This window comes from Calonectris borealis, chromosome 3, assembly GCF_964195595.1.
Source record: "Calonectris borealis chromosome 3, bCalBor7.hap1.2, whole genome shotgun sequence".
Classification (NCBI taxonomy): domain Eukaryota; kingdom Metazoa; phylum Chordata; class Aves; order Procellariiformes; family Procellariidae; genus Calonectris; species Calonectris borealis.
Window position 1 is genome coordinate 111363117 of NC_134314.1, and position 24022 is coordinate 111387138.

Here is a 24022-nt window from a genome sequence, read left to right on the forward strand (position 1 = left end):
AAGGGAGAGGAAAGGGAAGTGAAACTAAAAGGAAGGTTTGTGTTTTAAATTTGTGGGTTGGTTGTTTTTGTTTTTTTTTCCGGGGGGTGTTTTTGGGGAGAAATGGAAACTTTTCCCAGCCGGCGAGGATGCTCGGGGCGGGATACGGAGCTTGGAAGACGATCGCGGCTCGCACCGCCCCGGCGGCCCCCGGGGTGGCGGCGGTGCCTCCGGGGCGGTGCGGAGAGGCGGTACCGGCGACGGGGGGGGTTGGTAGATCCCGGTTGCCATGGGGAGGCGGGGGAGGGCGGTGCCGCCGCCGCCGCTGCGCAGGGAGCAGCTGCTCCCTGACACATCCCCCCGCTGCCATATTGTGTCCGCGCTACCGGCCGTACGGCTTCATGACCGCGGTGAGTGGGAGCCGGCCCTTCCTCCCTTCCTTCCATCCCCACGCTTGTTTTTGTTGCTTTTTGCCTTTTTTTTGGTTTAGTTTTTGGGGTTTTCGCGGGTTTGGGGGTTGGGTTTTTTTTGTTTTTAACGCTCTGGAAAGGTTTGGTGGGGGAATGGGAAAGCGCGGGGAGCGGGGCGGCGGGTCCCGCTGGTGCTGGGGTGGGGGGTGTGTGTGTGTGTGTGGTGGCTGGTGGCCCCCTCGGGGATGCTGAGCCCCACGATGGAGGCGGAGAAGCGACACTCCACCCCCCCCTCCCCCCGCGTGGGGATAACGCGCGGCGGCGGCGCTTCCTCTTCAACCGGTCTCGATGGCGATGCGTGGGGAGCGGGCTGCGCGCGGTGCGTGGGGACCCCCCCACGCGGCGGCCGTGCCGGGAGCGGGCTCTCCTGCTACCCCCCCCGCGCCCCCGCAGCTCCTCCTCCCGGCGCGGCTCCGCGGAGCTTCCGTCTGTCCGTCCGCTCGCGGGTTTTACGCGGGTGACCTCCCACGGCCGCGCAGGCCCGCGCTTCTTACGCGCTTCCAACTGGGGTGATGGAGAACGGGGTCCTCCCGCGGCAGGGACCCGGCAGCGCGGACCCGCCGTGCCCCTCGCCTCCGGGTCACCGCGTTAAAACCCTCAAAGGGTTTATTTAACTAAATAAACACCCTTTTTGGCGTTATTCCGGTGCGCCCCGTTGTCCCAAAATCGGTGGGAAGCCCCCACGGGTGTGCAAAGGGTCTGTGGTTTGCACATGTGAGGGGGAAGCGGGAGATGCGTTAGCGGGGGTCCCGCATTTGGGGTAAAACACTGGAAACGGCTCATGAGGTGCTCGAGGCAAGGCTGGGATCGGCACGTGGCCCTTCGGAGTTTCCTGGCTTTTTCGGGGGTTTTTGCTGGAGTTGGGCAGCGAAGCACAGTGGCAGCTGAGGAGCAGCATCCTATTGCCCGCCGGGCTTACTGCTGCTTGGACACACCAGTACTCCTGGTCTCCCAGTTTATGTGGGAGCGGAAACTGGCTTTTGTTCGTAAAGGTTTGGATTCTGACAAGGCCCAAACAAAGAGTAAAGAGGACAAAGAGTAAAACCAGAAAATAAGGAATAACCTTGAGCAGGGCCCAATAAACTCACCTCCCCACCTTGATGCCTGCCTAGGGATCGGCATTATATGCAAAATGTAAAGTTAAAAATGCTGAATTATGTTGGACTTGAATGCTGTGAAAGCAACTTGATTAGATTTGTGGCTAACCTGTGAAATCAAGATAATTTTATATATAATATACCACATATATATACACACACACACTCTCCAAATCTTGTTGTTGGTGGACTTGCATTTAAATGGACTTTGGTAACAGTTGGGTTGTAATATATTGACACGTGAATCATTTAACTTCTGCTGTGTTTCTTCGTTTGGACTCTTTTTTCCCTCCTAGAAGTCTGGTGTGATGCTACATCTATGCAAGAAAAATTAAGCTGGCATTATCTTATGTCAGAAAACTGGAGCTAGTTTGCAGGGTTTGGTGGTTTTTTTTTTTTTCCCTTGGCAGGTGCCAACTCACGTTTCCCAAGCTCTGCAGCAGGTAGTTGGGCACATCAACTCTGAACTGAAAGCTATGTAGTAGCAATTACCGGGGCACAGAGCCTGAGCTAATGAACTTAGCTGAGTGCCAGGGTACGTTATTTCTGAGCTCGGCCACGTGCTGCTGGGGCCTCACTTGTGTCCAGCTGCGCGACTTGAGTTTTGTAGGAATAGGGAGGAGATGGTAATTCTCACATGTTTGAGTTGTCTAAAATACATATAGGACTTTTCTGTGCTCTTAGTCTTCCCCCCAGCCCCCCCCAAATGCCCCATAAAGTGAGAGGTGCCACCGTACACGGTGTTTACGCTTGCAGAGCGTGGTGGAGATGCTGCGTTGGCTCTGGCTGCGGCGCTGCCCCGGGGAGCAGGGGGCTGGAGGGAGCCGGAGGCACTGACCCCGTGTTGCTTCAGACCTGCGGCCCTGAGCGCTCCCGGGGACCTTGCTGGAATGAAACTCGCTTGATGTCTTCGTTGTCAGCGTCTTGACCGGAGGATGAAGTTGTGACCCTTTTGGGTGCTGCCGCCGAGGTTGTACTGAGGGAGCTCCGCAGGGATTGCTCAGCCCAGAGTAAGATTTTTTTTTTTTTTTATCCGAAAGGGACACCAACCAAGGAGCGTGCTGCCTCAACAGCTCCAACCGCCACAGGTTTTCTGCTTGAGGAGCCTTCCCGGGTGCTCTGGGGAGCTGGGGATGGAAGGCACCAGCATTGTCAGCAACTATCTCAGGGTCAGGATGTGCCAGTCCAGTAACGGAGCAGATACAGGGATGTGTAATGGTCCCGTCGGACTAGAAAAAGGACTGCCTGGCAAGCCACTGTAGTGCCTGGGAAAGAAGACAGAGGCTTAGGGGCATGTCAAGCTCACTTTTACCATCTCTATTAACTGTAGGCTCTGCCCGCTCAGTGCAGTCGGCTTGAAAACCTGACGCGTTGAGCCAAGCCAAACTCTTTTGGTGAACGAGATAGTTTGGCACCTGAAGATGCTGTGCATGGATTTAGTTTAAACTGATGAGAAAGCGATGCAGTTCTTGCACGGAAACATTGGTTCCCATAAAAACAGTGGAAGTTTTGATGCTGGTTTCACTAGGGTTGTAATTCCATCTTCCTCCCCCGTCGTCGTTCCTTGGCTTCTCGTTGTTGGGGTTAAAAGGAGCTGGTATTTAGGGGAGGAAATATCCCAGGCACTCAGAAGATTTTTTTCCAAATTCAAGTTCGTGTTACCTTATCAGAACGAGCCGGACAGCGGGATTATAGCTGGCGGGGTGACAGAAAGCAGGAGCGTTGGGAGGAGTGACGGTGTGCCCGCAGCCGCCGCTGCTGTGCATCTCTTGCGCCGTTCCCTTCACCCGGGCAGTCTTACTGCGCCGCCGCGGTGCAAGGCGAGCTGTGTGAAATACAGCTTCCCTTCCCTGGCTGTAAATCAGTGAAAAGCAGCCTTTAGTCCCCATAAGTAAAGGCTGTCAGTGGTACGGATGCGTGCTCACAACTTTTAGCACAGGTGTAAATTCTGTCCGTTTTATTCCCTTTGGCTCCTTGAGTTTTCTTTTCACGGCTGTTGCTGTTCCTCCCCCTCCCGCTAATGAGGTGGATTGTATATAAGCTCGTCCATAGGATGTCACTGCATTGATTGTAACTTTTTTGAGGGAAGTAGATAGAGGCAGCGAGCGCCTCATCCTAGGGCGCGTGCCTCGCCGCTCGGCAACTGAAACGGCGTTGGGCAACTTCCTGCGGCGAGACGCTGCTGTCAGCGGCGCTCGGTGACTCACGTCAGCACGCGGCTTCGCCTCTCGACAAGTGCACGCTTGCAGCCTGCAAACCTCGTCCACATCCCAGCGCAGCAAGTGAAAGGGTCGGTTTGGGCGCGTGGTGTGTGTCTCTTCCCAGATCCAGCAGCTTCCTCGGCTCCCCAAGAAGGCACCCACGAGTAAAACAAGAAAACCCTCAGATGCTGCTTCACTTTTTTTTCCGGCTGGACCTTTATGTGCGATACGAGTTTATTCGTTCCCTGTCATATTACACATGCCTTCTGACATAGTGTGTGGTGGGCGATGATGAACTCTCCATCCCGCCCTCACCAGGCTGGGTAAAAGCACACAGCGATGCTCCGGGGTACTTGCAAAATACAATTTAAGTCAGCAAGTGGGAGACAGCTCGCCTGTGCTTTGGTAATAAATTACATTGTACGGAAAGAAGTGCTGTCTGATGCCAGCCAGCGTCTTTATGACCCCTGGTACTCTGCCTCCTCCCTGTAAAGCGTTATGGCTGCGGAAGCACGAGGGTTGGGTCACACTTGCTTTTGGAGAGCGCTGCTGGGTGCTCTCAGTGCCGAGTGCCCGGAGGTCTGCGCAGTCGGCAACCGGGAAGACTAGCTGTTGTGTCTGGGGTAGAAATACCCGCGTTACCGAACAGTTGCTCGCGTACCAGGACCGTTTTAAGAGAAGCCTGGAATTTGTGCAGATAAGAAGATTTATACCAAAAGTCAGCGATGTGGATTTTGACTTTTTTTTTTTCTTTTTCCTAGTGTGTTCAAATTTTTTTCTGTTATGTTCGAACCAGACTTAGAGCTCCCTACTTTTTCCTCAAAGGTTAGGGTATGTTAGGGACTCCATTAAATTGGCTATTGATGCTGCAGAAGTCACCCCCCACCCCTGCTCTTCTGCACCCTCTGTAAGGATTAGATTATAAGTTGGGAATGTTTTCACCCAGTTCCCGCTGGCAGAAAATCCTAATACGATTTTCTCGGGTCAGCGGTACCCGTGTACGCTGGCCGCCTTGCAGGATGGCATTCGTGGTCGAAGCTGGCTGACGCCACCTCTCTGAACTTGCTAACGGGAGGGGTTTGAAATGCGGGGCTGGGCTGAGATCAGGCGCACAGCCTCCAGCTGCGGCGATTACGGCTGTGCGCGAGCCTTCCCCGACGGCCGGCGACAAACCTGGTCTCTGCATTACAGCCAGAGACCCGCACGCCTCGGTGTGCCTTTGAACGGCATCATTGGGTGCCTTCGAATTTATCGGCCTGACCGCATTTTCCATCTATTAAGTGCTGGATGGGTGGTATGCGGGTGATGCTGCTTGATCCTCCTGTTATTTTGCTTATGCATCTGGGTGTCCCACCAGCGTGCGTCGTACGAATTGCCATCGCGTTTTTATTGTGGACTTATGTGTGACTGGATGTATTCCCAAAGCCCATCTCCTGGAGCACCTTATCTTGATACCACGCTCAGGCTTTGTTTCTGCTCTCAGATTATTTTCAGTGCATTCCTACCTTGCAGTTCGTAGCTACTTTTAGTTTCCCAGTTCACGTGCGGTCCCCTGCTTGCTTCCTTTTTAACACTGTCACTGGATTGCATTGCGCTTAGATTTGGGGCAAGTGTATGGTCACCTAAAAGCTGATTACTGGATGTGAAGAGAGCTCAGCGACTGGAAAACTCGCACAAAGTAGAGCTGAGCAGCAGCAGCAATCACTCATCCCTCATCCTCTGGTCTGTGAGGACCATCACCAGACCGGTTATCAGCCTGTTTGGTTTAGGGATGTTGAGTAGTCAAAAGTATGAGCTTTTGGGCTTTTGACTATGCCATATGAGAAGTGTCAGATGGCATCTTGTACTTTGATGGTCTAGTTTTGCTAGCACGGCTGCCTTTCTTCTGTGTTTAGAGAAACTTCTGTCTTGTGTAGCCTTCCATCTGGAGGTGTACCTCAACATACAGACCCCGTATGATTAAACTGGGCCATTTTTCTCTACGAGCAACCTGCTTGATCCAGTTGTTCCGGTGTGGGGTCACCATATGGAAGAAAAGATAATTTTATGCCACAAGCATTATGAGCAGAGGGATTATTCTGATATAAAGTAATTTTGAAACAGAAAGCCAAGTTAGGCAGTTGTGGAGTAAAATTAAGAGCAAGTTGGCCGGGGAGGTCAGCATGGTGAAGAGCATCGCTTTGCCGTGCCTGGGGCTCCAGAGGAAAACTTGGTTTGGGGAGCAGGAGGTGGGAAGCAGCAGTTTGACGACAGCTTCACGATCACAAAGTTGTACTGGTAACGTGGCGGTGGCTTTGTGGTACAGCTCCGATGATGCTTTTAAATTAAATCTTGCATGATGGTCACTTTGGGCGAAGCTTCACATTGTTGGTTTTCAGCTGAAAATCGGGAGTTCTGGTACTTTAAGGCTGAAGAAGGCAGAAAAGCTGGATGGAAAAGATAGCGTTATGTTTTCCAGTGTTGGTAAATTGGTACTGACACCAGCTGAAATGTAGCTATGTTCACTTCTATTTCAAGAGGATGGTAGAAAAACACGTGGAAGGGTTACCCTGGAAAGGGAATTAGCATCAGAATTATTTTGCAAGGCATTTGCTCAAATGGCTCGCTTGTGAACATATCAATGGCTTACATTTTTTTGCATTTTAGTCCATTTAGCAAGCAGTGTACTGAATTTAAGGAACATGACCCGAAGGCATCGTTTGAAAAGCTACTATTGGCAGTAAAGCATTTTTCTTCAAAGTACTTCCCCCCCCACTCCCCTTTCTGGGACACCAAGGGTTTTTCTTAATAGTTTAGATTTCACTGCTGGGTTTTTTTTTTTTTATCACTTCCCAATTTCTCTGTTATACTCCGACTGTTCTCATGTGCATGTTTTAAATCTGAGGCACAGGGAAACTTGTCCAACAGTGACTGCAGGCTTTGGAAAGGCTTCACGATTGCAAAGTCTCTGCAGGCAGCGCTGGAATAAATGGCCCAGAGGCTCTGGGCTGTGCACAGGGTCTGGACTGGGGTCTGGGCATGTCTGAGTTTACCGATCATTTTTGTTTCAGATATTTATTTCGATTGCAAACCCACTTGTGTGTGTGTATATGTGTACTTAATAAAAAAAAGAAAACTTTTTTCATACAAGTTAGATCTCAGATGAAATCTCTTTCTCTCACTCCCTGCCCTTCCCCAGGCTATGATAAGGGTTTATTCCCTTCCCTTTTAAAATTTTGCAGCATTTCTTAGCTTTTCCTAATATTAGACCTTTTCACTGGTTTTCATTACCGTGTTTTGTTTTTTTTCTTGCCTTTAATTAGATCAGAGAGTGCGGGAGAATATTGACATTAAAGGGACATTAAAATGAGAGAGGCTTGGAAGTATTTCAGCAAGTACCTGGAAAACCTCTCTTCTCTTTTGAGCCCACCGATGCCAAGGTTAAAAAGAAACCCTTGAGCTTACGGCTTGTCCGGTCCTTTGGTTGTGGGTTTCTTTTTTCAGGCTGGCTTCGAGAAGCTGATAACCGCCTTTTTAATGGGTTTTTAAACAAGTATATTTAATTTTCCCCCCGCTTTGCAAGCCAAGAGGAGCGGGAAGGGCCCCGCCTGCCGTGGGTGCTGCCCTGGGGGAGCATCTCTGGGTGCCTTTTGTCGCCGTGGGGTGCAGCTGCCCCTTCTTCTCCTCTGCAGACAACGGGTCCCGCCTCGCCGAAATCTATGGCCGAGAGGCGGTTTTGTCCCTGGGAGACCGTAATGCCTTTAGTTGTCTTGGATACGTGACATCATATAGTGTTGTAATCAAATATAGGCCCTTTTGCAGGGCTGGGGGGGGGGGTCAGGCTGACCTCCAGCCCACCGAGCTGCCCGCGTGAGGTGGGCAGGGGATGGAGCAGGGCAGCCCGAGACAAAGGAGATGGGGGGGGAAGGTTAAATTAATGGGGGGAAAAATGGTCTGGTGTCATGCTTTTAGTGCTCCCGGTCAAGCGGATGCAGTGCTTTTTATCGATGGGTTTTCACTAGTCATGCCAAGATTTTTTTTGTTGTTGCTCTTCCCTCTAATGCACAAAAACTTGTAGTTGGTCCTGTGCTGTCTTGAAAGTTTATTGTCAACTTGTGTAGGTGAGTGGTGACAGCCATTTATTTGTGTAATTCTTGTGCTATTTTAGCAACACGATACCTACATCGATGTATTCAAGTCAGGACAATCCCTGGTGTCGATACGCTTCCCATAAATGCAAGGGAATATGAAAAATCATTAGAAGAGTTTGCTATTGGTATAGTTGCTTGCATGCAAAGGCACATACCAATCTTTTAAAATATTCTCTCAGAGCGTGTATATGTTAGTCCCAAAGTTGTGTGTAGAGTACACAAACTGCCCCGGCTCTGTAACTAAGGCTGCATGCCCTGAGCTTGTTGCAGAGAGCGCAGTTGCAGAGCTGCTCTCTTTAACATAAATGTGATATAGCTAAAAATCTCTTCTCCTGGATTAAAATCATATTCTACTCCTCAGGCTTAGACAATGCATGGTAAGACTTTTTAATTTTTTTTAAGATTTTTATTTTTTAAATCCGGAGGGAAATTACTGCACTGTTAGCAGGTTCCAGGTCTTCCTGCTACCAGCAGAAGTGACCTGGTTGCTTGGCTGGTCCTACAGAAATGAATAGGTACATTTAGTTGAAGAGAAGGTTGTCCTAACCTGGGGCACTGATGTTGTGCAGATGCCAAACGGCACCTTTCATCTGATGCCACTGGAGAGTGAAGAAGGGCCAAGCAGCAGCAGCAGCAGCGGCTCTGTTCACGCGCTAACTTGGCACGGACAAGGTCTATGGCGTCTTTTAACGAAAAGGCTGAACTCTTTCTCATCGGGTCGATGAGTCCAGCTGTGGTGGCCGTAGTACTAAAACGATGGCTGTTCACTGTTACCTGCAGTGCTGCTGGTTTTGGAGAAGGTCACCTTTGGTGGGATGGAGGTATCTACTATGGCTTTGTCCCCTGGACCTGGACTCTGCTGGAGCTGAGACTTCTCCAAGAAGGGCTGCTGCAAAAAAAGTGTGCTTCCTTGCTGGCCTGAGGATATGCTCAAGCAGACTCCCAGTTTGGTTAAAGCAGCTTTGTCTTCATAAAATGCTTATGCATTGAAGTATTCCTTTCTGTGGCAGAACACAGTGGTGCTCACGGTCTTCTGTCAAAATGAAGTCGTAGCTGGAGATGCATATGGGGGTGTGCAGACCCAGTTTAACCCCAGATGTGCTCCACTACGCTGAGGACCTTCCAGCCCCCATAATCTTTCCCAAACGTAGCTCTTCAGTGAGTTTGAAAAAAGATTACAAAAACTATCTTGTCTCGCGACGTTGAATCTCCTCCGAGGGCTTCTCTGAACCTGACTGCCACCTGAATGCACCTGCAGCCTTAAGCAGCCCCTTTGGCTGTGCTGTCCGGGTAGCGAGTGGCCTGGAAGAGCACGACTTCGCTGGGCTTTGGGTGCTGGACCGGCGTTTATTATTTCTGTGCGCTCTTGAGCGATGCCAAAATCACAAGACTGCTGGACAAATGGTCATCTCTCTCACCCTAACTTTTAGTTGAGCAACCATAGTTGACTTTGCAGCCTTTTAATCTTCTTACCCTAGAATCGTAGTCCTCTGGATATGCAAAGTAACGTGCACCTCTGCTGCAGTACGTTGTATTTGAGGAGCAGACGTTTTGGTTGGCTTTTCTTTTGAAGGTGCTTACAGGAGCTTGATATGGATGCTTGAGTTCCTTAGAGTTCAGATGCGTGATGCCCTTAGGCTTTGAATACTTCGTCTTTCAGTTGCAGGTGTTAATACTAATTAACAGCAGCATGCTGTGTTACTGTGTACTTCTTGGTAGGGCACAGCACATGGGACAGAGCGTAAACTGTTGCATGTGTTTCAGAGGTGCGCTTAAAGCACGTTATTTCTGCATTTGCATGGCTGGAGTTGCCTCCCGGCTCTGCGTGCGGGGCTGGGGCTGTCCCCGTGGGAATTGCAGCAAGTCTCTGGGCGTTCAACGCGCCAGCCGGGGACGTCGGTTAAATGGTTGCCATCTGCCATCCTCCTTCGGTAAGAAGTGGCTGCGGGAGAGCCGGAGGAGAGGGACAGGGAGCGTGTCTCAGCAGCTGAGCAGCTGCGTGTCATTTGGAGAGGGTTTTCTTGCAAGGCTTTTGCTGCCCCAGGAGTAGCTGAAGAGGCGGAGAAGGTGGCAGTAAGGGAATAAAAGATAAGATAAATTTCACTGAGCGGCCTCGCAGTGCTCACGTGTGCTCTTAACCTTGCCTTTCTGCCGGGTTTCCCTCTCCCCTCCCTCCCTGTTTCACATCGGCGCTGCTAATGCAGCTTGGCTGGGAGCGCTGTGGAGAGCAAGACCTCGTGGCTACCTATAGCCTTGTTTGCATCCACCCTTCTAGCCCGTAACAGCGAGAAACATTAGGAAAAAATCTGAGGGTCCAAGCGTATACAGTTTTATCACGACGTCTGCACTGGAGAGCTGCTTTCTGCTCATACTCTGTTCTCCTTGCTCTTACTGTGGCTTTCCCGCTGGGTCATCCCTGTCCACAAAACCCTGCTAGCTTACAGCAAAGATGGCTTTGGTGAATCGCATGACCCTTATATAAAGTATTAAACCCCAAATATTGGAAGTGGTAATCTTAAAAATGACAGCGTGGAGGCTGTGTTCTCACAGTCCCATCTGCCTATGGCCAAGCAGAGCACACGTGGAGAAAAAGAAATGGTGAATTTTGGATGTCATTAAGGGTCTGTGTGAATGAAGAAGGGCTTTGGAGAGCACACGAGCTGAGCACTTGTGTGCCTTCGGATAACACTCCAATGGCACTGCTGTCGCTCCCCACCGGCTGCTGCAGGCAGAAAGCAGTGCTGCTTCAGCTGGATAGTTAGAGATGGTCCTATGGTCCACATGGTCCTTGGGTGCTTGAGAGGTGAGGAGGTCTTATGGGCTGCATGGCCCTTGGGTGCTTGAGAGGTGAGGAGATCCTGTGGTCCACATGGTCCACGTGGTGCTTGAGAGGTGAGGAGATCCTGTGGTCCACATGGTGCTTGAGGGGTGAGGAGATCCTGTGGTCCATGGGGTCCTTGGGTGCTTGAGAGGTGAGGAGATCCTGTGGTCCACATGGTCCTTGGGTGCTTGAGAGGTGAGACAGACATTAACATGTCTGTTAATGAGCCCATCTGTGGAGTACCCCTTGGAGTTGTGGTGGTTGATCTTTGTGTAGGGGAAGGGCGAGCTTTTGACGGCTTTGCAGTCCTTTGCAGTAGGAAGGCTGCCAGTGTTGGCTTCTTCTTCAGACTGACGCAGCAGCAGGCCAGAGTAAACCGGGCAGAATTAGAGGTGACAATATTCTGAGATCAAGCAAAGCAAGGGTAGGTTAGCGTGGTATAAAGCATGTTACGTCGTTGGGGCTGAGGTGATGCTATCTAGGAACGCTGGCCGGCTGCAGAAGGGCAGCGCCAAAATTACCGGTTGATGGTCCTCGATGTTACCAGTCTTGTCACTGCCATCGCAATGGAGTTAAGTATTGCCTCATTAAAATAACTCTTCCTGTTGCATACTCTGCTGGTTCTATATTTAAATTACCCTTGATGCAGCATTCCGTTTAGACCACTGGAGAACACCCTTTGAAAACTGCAGTAGTTATGGAACTGTGATTTTATTTTTTTTCTTATTTATTAGATGATAATAGTCTAATAATGGCCTTTATAGCTTTCTAGAAAAAATATTTTAATTTCTGCTGATGTGTTCATGTAGAAGATGTGCGAGGTGGTGAACTGGGCACTAAGAAGGTAATATGAGACGTGTGGATATTTGTAATGCATCTACTACGAGAAATGCGGCACTAACCTATGTTATTTACTGTAAGTATATTGCTTGCAAATAATTTTTTTTTTAAAGTAGGGTATTAATTATTCTAATGATTCTCTGCTTACACATAATAGCATGCAATCAAATAGCGCATTGACACCACAAAGCCTACCTGATTTTAATAAGTTTAATAAGTTTTTCTTCCCTCTATATTTTTGAGAAGACTGTGAGCATGCCCAGGCCATATTTGTGTTGTAAAACAGACTTTATTGCCCCATTTCACCAAAGGAATAAATATAGTGACCTACAACTTGCATGTCTGTGTGCATGTGCGTGTTCTTGATCTACTGTGCTGACTGACGACTTGCAAAGGGATAGTTCATGCAACATGAACCCAGTGCTAAAATTACTAGTACACGGCTGAGAGGTGTAAGCCAGTACGTAGCTGGCTAAAGAGGCACTGGAACAAGGAGGTAAAGTTAATCTTTATAAGGAAAACGGTGCAACTCACGTTGCAGGAGAACTGGGGTTTGTCTCGCTGTGTGAATTTTATCACTAGCTCTTCGTTTGGTTTTTAATTTAAGAAAGGATTGAAAAAGTGACATAAGCATATGTATATATTGCTGTGTTTAAAGCCAGCAATCACTGACTGCCAATATAAATCTGCTCTGATGGCTTGGGGGAGAAGTAAATTGTAGCAAGAGCAAAGCTATTTTTGACCAGCTATTTGAGCAGTTCGCTTTGCCTTTTTTTTTTTTTTTTTTTTAATGACTGAGCTGGTAGTTAATCATGCCCGTCCCTGCACTTAAATAGAAAATTGGGGGATGGTTTCCAGTACTGGTACTGGTAAGCATAGGTGCAGGTGTCACTGTCAAAACAGCTTTGCAATAGCTGGCGCAAAAGCGTATGAGCAGATGAAGAGGGGAGAAGAAATTGCTGGTGGGAAACCCGGTGCGTTTTCTGGGGGAGGCACAAATTCTGCACCCCCCGCCTGGCCGGCACCAGGCAGGGGCTGGCAGGGCTCTGGCTCCTGTTGGGGACCATAAAATGGATGTGTCCTCTTGCCTTTCTATGTCATCGCCCACGTCGCTCCCCTCCTCCAAAATAAGGAGGCTGGGCAAATACATCTCCAGGCGGGCTGGGCGGTGTGATTGCACGGGCACGGTGAGGCTGTCAGGCTGGAGCCAGCCGGCCGTGTGGTTTTGTAGGTGGGACAGCCAGAGCGTGTACGCAAGCTGGCCACCTCCTTGCCTCCAGTTTGCAGGAGAAGATGGAAGTGCACGAAGCCATGTGTTTACTAAAAACTGTTGTGAGGAAATATCCAGTCACTGCCTAGAGCTGTCTGGTGAGATATGGTATGGAAACTGTCCTAGTCTTGCAACTGAGCTCTTGCAGTAGGAGCTGGAGCATGAAACCAGAATGATAGCACGTGTACTGGGACAGGGAACAGGGTTGGTTTTTTTTATTTGGGGTTTTGGAGGTTTTTTTTACAGGTAATGCGAACCTCAGCTTTGCTGATAAACTGCATCCATAGTCAGAGTGCTTTACGTTTATAGCAGGCTGGTATAGCCCCTGTGTATATATATAGATAGATATACACACTACTTCTTTAGCGTGGTTTTGTTGGCGTGTACATCTGGTACGATTATGTTGGGCAGAGCTGTAGGTGCAGTGAGGTTCTAACATGGTCACACCAGCAGAAAAAAGAGCTGTTAGCGTTAACATAGTTTGCTAGATGACCCCTTTTAAAACTCTGTGAGCGAGAAGATGCTTTTTGTTAGTATAATGCCTCTGAAGCACGGGTAGCCTGTTAGACCGTGCATTCTGGGTGGCAGTTTTTAACAGATGTAATTTTATATTTCATATATATTTTTTCATTTAGGGAAAAGTTCAGAGCAAGTGGTCAGCCATTATTGCTACAACAGGTCTGAGCTGCCACCCCAGCGAGGGTCCCTTCCCGTTGAGAGCTGGTCCTACTGTCCTCCGCTCTGCGGGGGAGCCGGGGTTAGGACAGCGAGCCCTTGCGGGAGGGGAAGGGAAGGGCTTTCGGACCTGGGCAGCGCCGCGGGACCCGGCTGAACCGATGGGCTGGCCAGATCTTTCCCTGGTGGAAACAGGAGGTAGTGCTTGGGAATGACTGCGACTTGTAGGGGGTTATAAAGACTTCATTTGCGCTGAGACCACAACTTTACTTCATGCTGGTTTAAGTTTTACAACTTATTTTTCACTTTTTGGGCACCAAAGGGAAATGCTTCTAAATAGGGTCAATTTACAATATAGTGAGTATAACTAAAGAGTTAATGTGAGAGCTGAACGGATTAGATCCTACCTTTTAAGGTCTTTTTCAGATTTCAGACGTTGACATCAAAATAGCCATTATTTGTGTGTCCAAATTGGCGTTGCAGGACAGATACCGCAGTTTCCAAGTGCTTACCCTAAGTTCTGGTTAGAAACTGGGGGCGAGTTAACACATGCTCATAAGATTACTGGGGGGCTCGTGTTGGACCCCGGCTCTCAGCAGTGACTACAGTATCCTTGCACAGCGTGGGGATGGTACAGCCCTGCGTTTGGGTTTGATGGGCTGCCCCTGAACGTGATTTTGATCTCTGACCATCTCCTTTGTTGCAGACCAATAAAGCTAAATGGGTCCAGTCACTGGAATGACTCCGGATAAGAAAGCTGAAACACCAGGAGCAGAAAAGGCTGCAGGACTACGGCAGTGTCACGGGATGGGAAGCTTGCCCGACGCAGGCGATGCCGGCAGGCCGAAGGCCACGGTGGTGGACAGAGATTCAGCAGACGATGAGCTCACGAATTTGAACTGGCTGCATGAAAGTACTAACCTTCTAACAAACTTCAGCCTCGGAAGTGAGGGTCTTCCGATTGTTAGCCCCTTATATGACATTGAGGGCGACAGCGTGCCATCCTTCTCGCCATCCTGCTACCAGAACCCCGAAAAAAAATCCTCCACTTCCAAACCTCCTTACTCTTTCAGCCTTCTTATTTACATGGCGATCGAGCATTCCCCCAACAAGAGCTTGCCGGTCAAAGAAATCTACAGCTGGATCCTGGAGCGCTTCCCCTACTTCGCCACGGCACCCACTGGCTGGAAGAACTCGGTCCGACACAACCTCTCCTTGAACAAGTGTTTCCGAAAGGTGGAGAGAAGCCATGGCAAGGTGAGACCTGGCGGGAGGGAGGTGGATCAAGGTTGAAATTCAGGGGGAAATGGAGAAGACTCTGTTGTTCTCAAGGACTTTTTGGTTTGTTTTTTTTTTCCCCCTCCATGTCCTTTAACACTTTATTTGCAGCTGGAGATGGTTTGGAAATGCCACTTCTGACAAATCACAGGATGACAAAAGTCTCTTGGTTTTGTTATTTAGTATGACCTGGGTAGAGCCAGCTGTAATGCATCCTTTTTAAAGCTGGCTAACGTGCTACTGCGAAGGATCCTGTCTCCACTTACTTACCATATTGTTAGCCTGCAATACCCAGCCTGAAATTTCAGACATCTGTCTTAGGATGTCTTTTTGCTGAAGCTTCTTGAACTGGTGCTTTCTCTATTTTCCCACGCTGACATTTCGGGGTGTGTTCCTCCTTCCCTGCTTTTCCAGCACGACCACGGCTACGATCGCACCGGGAAGCAGAAGAGATCGTGGGATGTCAAGCAGCTTCCCCGCTTGGCTCGCACGGGTGTTGCCCGTTTGGGTGCAGGGCACCCTTGCTTGCAGGCACGCTGTATGTACGTGGATGGGTGTTTCTCAGTCTGAAAGCTGTCTTGAATATCAAATTGACTTTTTCACCTGTGATCTTCTCTTACACTTAGCACAGCTCTAGCTTTTGAATAACCATCTTCATTCCTGCATTTAACATACTGTATTTCTTTAACGTCTGTCATAACATATCAGTGTGACACAAGCTTCACTTCTTAAAGTCAAGGATACTCTTTTCTGTACAAATTCCTCCTTCTTCTGATTTGTGTGATTTTACTAGTGCCTTCCTTCCTCCATCTCTCTCATTTCCCATCCCATTCCTCAAAGAGCCAGCTCTGACTTAAACAAACCAACAAACCACATACCAAAAGTCAACAAACAAATCCCGGACCCGCGTGCTTGGAGGTCAGCCTAAGTGGTAACAGGCTTGTTATCAGAAACGCATGCAATGCCTGCCGTGCTTGACAGCCTCTCGCTGTAGGTAGAGGCCCTGGAGCTGAGTGGGCATCGGGAAGGACTGCCTTGTACTGGTAGGAGTGAACGTCACCACTTCTCAATATGCCTGCTTTTACATTAAATTGTTAGGGTGTTGTTTTCCCGAGCAGCTGCTTTGCCCTGAAAAAAAAAAGACTTTTTACTGCTGTAAAGTCCCCCATAGCTGAGTCCTGCCGAGTGTTAGGACGGGCTTTTACTGTGGCTGCAGGTGCTGTAATGGAGTAACTGCGATGCTGCAACCTGTGCCTGTGCGAAGGACGCGGACCTGAGCCGCGACCGCACGCTGCCGCAGATGGCAAAGGTGCCCTTAAAGGACTGGGTGGCTCTGTCCGGGAAGGGAGACGTGAGTTTCGAAAGAATTGGGGCAGAGAAGGGAAATCTCCTAAATCGGTGTACGAGTTCCTGCTGTCTGTGAATCTGCCCTTTAAAGCTGAGCCGTTTCCAGCCTGGAAACCCTCGCCGGTTAGGAGTTACCAGTCAAACCTTGTGTCTTGGCACGTGGGTGGCAGGAGCTTGAGACTGCCTGGTCCTCTGCTTACCCTGGTGACTCCACCAGTATTGCTGGGCTTGGGGTGGCTGAAGGAAAGCCAAAGGCTGGCTTGCTTCCTACCTCTAGTAGGAAAAACAAAACGTGGAGTCGGTACCACCACTACCAGTAAGGTGATGCTGATGTGCTCTGTCAGCGTTTTCCCAAGGCTCTAGAGACTGCACAACTTTCTCATTCTTAAGAACAGAAACTGCATTTACCAAAAAAAAAAAAAAAACCCCAAAAAAGCCCCTCCTGAAACTTTGCTGGAGCTTCCCCATTTCCAACACACAGTAGTGAAATCTTTACCCTCTGCCCTGCTTAGAAAAGGACGAGATGAGCATACTGCTCCAAATTCTTCCAGCAAAATAAGTCGGTGGCGCGTGCAGACTCCACGGGGGTTGATCTGGCAGATGACGGGAATGCTGCAGACCCCTTCGGATGAGCTCCTCAGGTGTCACCTCTTGCAGCGAGCGGCCGTAGCTTGCAAGCTTGACTTGCTGATTGCGTTGCCTGTAAGCATGCGCTAGCAATGCCTCTGGGTGCTTCTCTGAGAGGGCAAGATAATTTTGTGTTTTCTTCCATTTTTTCTTTGTTAATGGCATCTTAAGGGATGCCATTAGTCAGGGAGCACGCAGTCAGCTTTCTTCTATGCCGAGTGCCCGTGGAAGCAGAGGTGCCTATGGCATGTTACATGCGGAGCATGTTTTATTTTGTCACGTCAGGGTAAGAAGGGTTTTGAAGCCTTTCAAATGAATCTGGGCTCTCGTATTGGAGGAGTGTAAATGTCTGACAGGAGGGGAGGGTCTGTGCCCCCACGTCCCAGGGCAGGCTGCTTTCCCACACCTCCTTGGCTATTGCTGCCAGCCGTCAGCTACGAAATCATCTCTTGGAGGTCTGGCAGCAAAAGTAGGAAGAGTCCGTCCTCGTGTTTGCAGTAACGCTAATATTCTGGTTTGGACTTCATGTTTCGAAGTGAATCTCCTGATTTTTCCCCCACTTACCCACGTGAGCTGGCACTGCAGGGCCATTTCGGGACACATGAGCTGGATTCATTTTGGCTGGTGCTAACCTGGAAGAGGTGCTGCAGGAGCGTGCGTGCTGTGCCCTGACAGCTCCCAGGCGTTGTCCACGAGATCTGCTGTAGCAGATCTGGAGTAAAAAAAAAAAAAACCTCCAAGGCATGTGCAGGTGATCCCCCAGCACCAACTCCCTCACTCCGCAGAGCTATTTCCACCGAGCTGCGCCACGTCGTGCTGCAGACGTAGCTGTGGGTGGTCGTTCTGTTTGCACGTATATTCGTATCAACCAGCTAAATACCTTTACCTTGCCTGTCGCAGCAGGCTGCAAGCGTTCGAGAGTCTAGGATGGCATTCAGCAGAGATTGAGGGAAGGCTGTCCTTGCTTGGATCGCTGAAAAATACTGTACGCTATGATTTTCTTTTAATGAGTTGAAGGGCGCCGAAGGGAAAGTAACTGCTTTGAGAGGTCTTATGAGCCAGCACGGCAGTCGAGAGGAAGAACTTCTCATGCCATGGAAAGAGGATGTATGTACGTCAAATCTCTGCTAAAATATACGTTACCCTTTCTGTATGCATATATTGTGATGCCGCTGTATCTAAGTGGTTTGTCAAGGTTTACCCAGGCGATAGACTTAGGAGCTGAAATACCCTTTCTTAGTAGAGCTGCAGCTGAGCTCATGTCCAGAGTCATCCAGACAGACGAGGTTTCAGTGGTTCTCTGGTGGCTGGGAGCTGGAAAGCGAGGGGACAATGCTGGAGCTGGTCCCTGGGACACCTGCTTGCCTTCCAGCCTATCTGCTGTGGCCCTGGTGCCCCTGAAGATGTGGAGGCGTGATTGCGGGCTAGCGATCCTCAGAAGATATTGCTAATGCTCTTTGCATCTTAAGTACTGTCACACAGCCTTGGGGTCAGGGGGAGAGAGGTCTACAGAGGGATATTGCTTTATTTGAGGGAGCATGTCTGATATACAGCACGGGGGGTCCTGAAGTGAGAAGCAGTTTGGAGTTGGAAGCCCTGAAGAGTCTCCCTGCTTTTTGCTAGACTTGTTTTTACAATTGTGGGTTTGGGGATTTTTTATTAATCGATACCACGGGGGAGAAAAGGCGCGAGGAGGCAGGAGTGGCATCCGCGTCAAGCATCAGTTTGGCATTCCACTGCTGACGTGGATGTGGCCCCGCCACTGTCTCCTCTGGAGGTCAGGGGGGACAGGGCTTGAATATCTTCCAGGAGATCTCCCTTTCTTCTTCTTGCTAGATATGCGTTTTAGGTTTTTTTTCTTCTTTTAGGGTTTGTCTTTTTTTCTTTGACAGGAGGTGGTGGTAAACAATCTGTGTGGCTATTCAGATATTCGAGCAAAAAGCAGGTCCCACCTATAAGCCTGTAGAGATAGGAGAGAGATGTCTGTTATCTGATAAACCTCTTGGTGAATATCCAATACACCTCCATGCACGCACACAGTATTTTCCAGTGGTTCACCTACCTCAAGTGGAAGCAACTGGTGAGAACTGCCCATACCCGATGGAGCTGGGGCTGCTCCCCGGGGCTGAAGCTCATGGAGGGCTTTCTTCAGCGCGGGGAGCCCGAGCCACCGGTGCCGGCTGAGTTGCTCCACTTCAGTTCCTCACTGGTCTGGTCATACTCAGTGGTCATACTTCACTGCTAGCAGAGGAGGGACCATGGTAGGGTGGTGGTAAAGGTAAAGGACAAGGCTGCACTGTGGGGGGCATCTTGTTTCCGACCCATGTTGCTGTAATCAAGCCCCAAAATGCTGGGGACTGGAAACTTGCTGTTGTTATGAAATAGTCCAACGCTTCAAAATGCAGGAATTATTCTCCTTCCCAATTTTCTTCATTTGGCTAGATAAAATCCTGCAAGTCAAATAAGAAATGTTAGAAAGATGCAGAAGAGATGATAGACAGACCAAAAAAATCATCTCAGAACAATTTAACTGCCCGCTCATTTTGAGATGGAGAGTCAAAACAGTCTGGTGGTTGCTCTGGAGGGACGTTTCAGTAGATGGTAAATAACAGTTATATCTACATTTCAGCTATGGTGTGGTTTAACCCCAGCCAGCAACTGAACACCACACAGCCGCTCGCTCACTCCCCACTCCGGTGGGATGGAGGAGAGAATCGGGAGCGTAAAAGTGAGAAAACTTGTGGGTTGAGATAAAAACAGTTCAGTAATTGAAATATAATAAAGTAAAACAGTAGTAGTAATGATAATAACAACAGTAATAATAGAATGTACAAAGCAAGTGATGCATGATGCAACTGCTCACCACCCACCGACCGATGCCCAGCCAGCCTCCAAGCCATGATCCCCCCTTCCTGGACCACGCCTCCTAGTTTATATACTGAACATGACGTCATATGTTATGGAATACCCCATTGGCCAGTTGGGTCAGCTGTCCTGGCTATGCTCCCTCCCAGCTTCTTGGGTACCTGGCAGAGCATGGGAAGCTGAAAAGTCCTTGACTGGGGAAAAGCACTACTTAGCAACAACTGAAACATCAGTGTGCTATCAACATTCCTCTCATACCAAACCCAAAACACAGCACCACACCAGCTACCAGAAAGAAAATTAACTCTATCCCAGCTGAAACCAGGACAAGCTAACACATCAACAGTTGCCCCACTGTCGACGTGAAATAGTAACCTCCAAAGGCGGTTTAGCATTTTGGATTGCCCAGGCTTTGTCTTTGCTAGAAGAAATGGCACAGTCGTCTTTTGTTGCTGTGGTTAGGCTGCTGTTTTGTTTTAAAGCTGGGTGTATCTGTGTTTGATGGGGTTTTCAGTTCCAGTTGTGCACGGTTTTCCCCTAAAGCGTGGCCCTAACTTCAGACCTGTGTTGGCTTTCCACCGTGTGTCTTTGCTAAGCAGCAGATGCGAGTGCAGCGGCGCACAGGAGCAGCCCCATGGGCATCATCTCTTGCTCAATGTCTGCTTTTAGTACCAATAATGGTCAGTGGAAGTGTGATTTTGCTTAACACCTAACCCAATCTTACTACCCAAAGAAGAAGTCACCCTGTTTATCGCCTCTTGCACTGGACTGAGTGTCTGCATGGCTTCGGGGTGTGCCCCGGTTCAGCTGGATGCTGCAATACCCACCCAAAATCCCTGTGTTACATTATCAGGGCAGCAAGCTGGTGGGAGTAAGTGGCTGGGAAGATGAAAGAGGGGAACTAAGCCCATTCTGGCTGCAGCCCACAGCTGAACTGAACGAGGTGTCAAGTGGAAGTGCTCACCTAGCAGATAAAATAGTGCTGTTTGGGGGAGTTCCTGCTGCTCCCCGAGGGTGAGAGCCTCAAAGCTACCGGAGAGGGGGAAAACAAGCCTGAGTTAGGCAGGGTCTTTTACAGGGGAAAAGTAATGAGCCGGCTGGCTGGCCAGGGAAAGGGTCCGGCTCCAGGAGAGGTGTAGGGAAGGGCTCAGGGCATTAGTCTGTCATTGAGATGATGGATGGAGCCAGTTGGGAGGATACCCTCCATTAGTACCTAGCCGGCTAAAGCATCCTGCCAGTCACCACGGTGATGGAATCGGCTGTTTAATTAAAAGGAAGCTTCTTGATACGTATCTTACAGGCTGTGCTCAGTTTTCGCATGAGAAGATAAGTATAGGAAAGATTCGGGTTAAAAAAATAAATAACTCTGAGACATGCTGCAGCTCAGAGATGTTTATGAAAGGCAGTGGCTTCAACTAAAATTACAGAGCAGCATCTCTCTGTTTCTCAGCTGGAGCTCTCCCTGATTTGATTTTTCACTATTGATAGCAAAATATTTCCTCTTTTCAGGAAAAGTCCCGTAACTCAGATAGGACCACCTTTGGCGGTCCTTTTCAGTCTTAAATAAGTCGCGGAGTATCCATCCATAAAATGGTATTAATACCCCCTTGATAGTGGAGTATCCATCCATAAAATGGTATTAATACCCCCTTGATAGTGGCAGGAGGCGGCCAGCTGGCCTCTGTGGGCTCGCAGGAGGTGCTCCACGAAGCTTGGGTTTTTGCTCTGAGACTTTTCCCCCCAAAATCCTACAGAAGGATCTTCCCGTTCAGGAGTAGAGCTGCCCCATCCCTCTGCCATGTGCATGACCACCCCTGTAACATCTGTTTTCCCCCAAAACACGAGGCGCCGCTACCTGTGGAGCTGTTAGCTGATCTATCAGGTCAGTGATTATAGAATTGTTTCAACTTTTCCTCTTCAATTTTCCTCTTTATGTTGTGAGAACTAGCAGGCTCGAAAAACAGGTTTTTTTCTTTATATAGTAAATATATGAAGAAACCCTTGAGAGGAGCAGGAGGTGCTTTATCTTGCTTCACTTTCGGCATATCAAATTTAATATCGAGAATGACTAGCACAGTGGTGCTTACATTGTTAGGTGCATCAGAAATACATTAATAAGGTTTTTAAGGTTTTGAAAAAGTGGAAACAATCTATTTTGTAGCTGGGCATCCGGCAAGTTGCTTTGACAGGGTGGTGTAAAGTTAAATTAGTATGCGGCCATATCTAAGCGAAGGGAAAGGTGCTTTGGTTTCTTACTTAGCAACCTGTTAATCAAAAGACTGCTGATCAATTCACTGAGGCCTGGACAGATCCTTAAACTCACAGCTGTATTTACCAAGTGTTTAAATAAGGTTTACAGCTTTCAGTGGACGAACACGAATGGAAATGGGGCTTTGGAGATGCTGTCCCAAGCTGCAAGACGGGTGTTTCCATACCATATAACGAGGGTCTCGGGACTGCACGCTTGGTTTAGGAGCATCCACTTTTCACGCAGGTGATGTACATCAGCCGTACAGCGATGGATGCCTACATCATCGCATTTTGCTGCGTCTTGGGAATATTAAATTAGAAATGACTGTAACACGCTGGTCCCTGGATTTTCTAATTTACGGTACTTCTTTCTTGCAGGTGAATGGAAAAGGTTCGTTATGGTGCGTGGACCCAGAATATAAACCTAATCTTGTCCAAGCACTGAAAAAGCAGCCTTTTCCCTCAGCACTTGCATTTTACACTCCGCCGGCATCACCACCAAGGTAGGTGAATTTTCTCATCCGAGCGCGGCGCGCGGTTGCCTCACTCCACCTAGCAGAGGAAATGCCCATGCGGATGCTGACGCGTTGTTGCCGGCTGCCACCCAAGAGAAGAATTTGAGTGGGGCTTAGGTGAGACCGGCTAGACGAGGCGGGGAGATGTAATGAGCTCAGGCTTCCTAGATAGCAGATCTGGGGTTCGTGTCTCCATCGTCTTCCTAACTGTGGGAGAGTTCGAAAGAAGAAGGTCGGGGCTGTGCTGGGTGCTTACTGGTGAGCCCCATTTCTCTGGAGGGCAGGCAGTCCCAGGAACTGGAGCAAGATCCTCCTTCAAGCACAGTTCACCGGGACTGATCTAGGGTGCCTGATGCTGTTAGCTTGGAAGGAGGTGCGTGTCTTCTCCTGTAAGTCAGCCGTCTGGTTATAAAATGTATATGTTCCGTGCTGTTGTCAAAAACAATCAACTTTTCTACAGTCTGAAGTGCTTAGAGAGACTGGTCTAAGAGAGGGGTGTTTTTCTCCGAGGCTGTTAAAAGCATTTTGCAGCAGGGATGGGAAGAACAGCTTTTACCATAAACATACTCTGAGGTGGAGCATGCAAGACTTCTGAAATCAGGGCTTCCTCATCCGACACATTTTAAGATTAGGCAATAGATTTTGGAGAATTTGAAGTCAAGGTCATGTGTTGTCAGTAGAGGAAGAGCAGCAGCTGGGTCAGCCTGTAGACGGAGGGAGGAGAGGAGGAGGACCGAAAGCAGAGAGGAATGCGTTGCTGTCGGTGAGCTCAGTTCTTAGGTAGGCATGTGGCCGGTTTATCTAGTTCAGCAAAGAATTTGAGTGAGATAAGAGATAATTAAGGTCTCTGTACATTGCCCTATGCCTTCACCTTACTGTGAGGAGTTTCCTTAACAAACAGGAGGAACTGGGATTATGGAGCAGGATGTAAAACTGATAACATTGAGCAGACATTTCTAAGGGTCCAACAGGACGCTGACCCTGGGAGCTGGCACCCCCGTGCAAGCCTTAGCTGTCTGGCAGCAGCTGAAGATCTGTGTGCCATGGGCTCTTCCAGTTGGGCTTGTAACCTACAAGATCTAACAGTGGTCTCTGACCTTCCAGACGTCTTGAACCGTAAAGGGTCATCTTGGGTTTGGATGAGCCAGGCAGAAGTGTCCCGTTTTCCAGCTTTCTGCTGGAACAGGAGCATTACTAAAATAACCCTGAAGCATTTAAGTATCACAAAATAGTCAAATTGGAAAGTATGAGATGGCTGATGGTATTGTCAGGCTTTCTTTTATGGGAACAAAGGTTGTTGAAACTACTGTAATTGGATTCTAGATGATAATGTTTTTACATTAATGTTTCTACAGGCATTAATGTTTCTATGTAAGGGCATGGACTTCTGTTTTTCAGTACAACTCGAGTGAAGGTTTGGGCTTTGAAAGCTTTGTTAACACCGTGTCTATGTTAACATGGTCAAACTTTAAAATTTAGAGAGTAATACGGATGGGAAGGGACCTCTGGATGTTGTTTGTCCAGCCAGAGGAGCAGAGGATCAAGACAGACTCAGCCTAGGGCAGGTCGTTCAGAGCCTTGACCAGTTAAGCTTTTAATATCTCCAAGGTCTTCAAGATTAGTCCAACGCTACAAGCATTGAGGTATGATTCACCTA

General features: G+C 48.9%; 1 protein-coding gene across 2 annotated transcripts in view; it reads left to right on the forward strand.

Moving 5' to 3' along the window:
* The first annotated feature begins 309 nt into the window (after window positions 1-309).
* Window positions 310-24022, forward strand: part of FOXN2 (forkhead box N2) — a 32307-nt gene continuing 8594 nt past the window's right edge. For both annotated transcript variants that reach the window (XM_075147327.1, XM_075147328.1), the window contains exons 1-3: window positions 310-389; window positions 14190-14740; window positions 22229-22353. In XM_075147327.1, the coding sequence (XP_075003428.1) occupies window positions 14204-14740; window positions 22229-22353 (662 nt within the window). In that variant the 5' untranslated portion in view covers window positions 310-389; window positions 14190-14203. The remainder of the gene's footprint in view (window positions 390-14189; window positions 14741-22228; window positions 22354-24022) is intronic.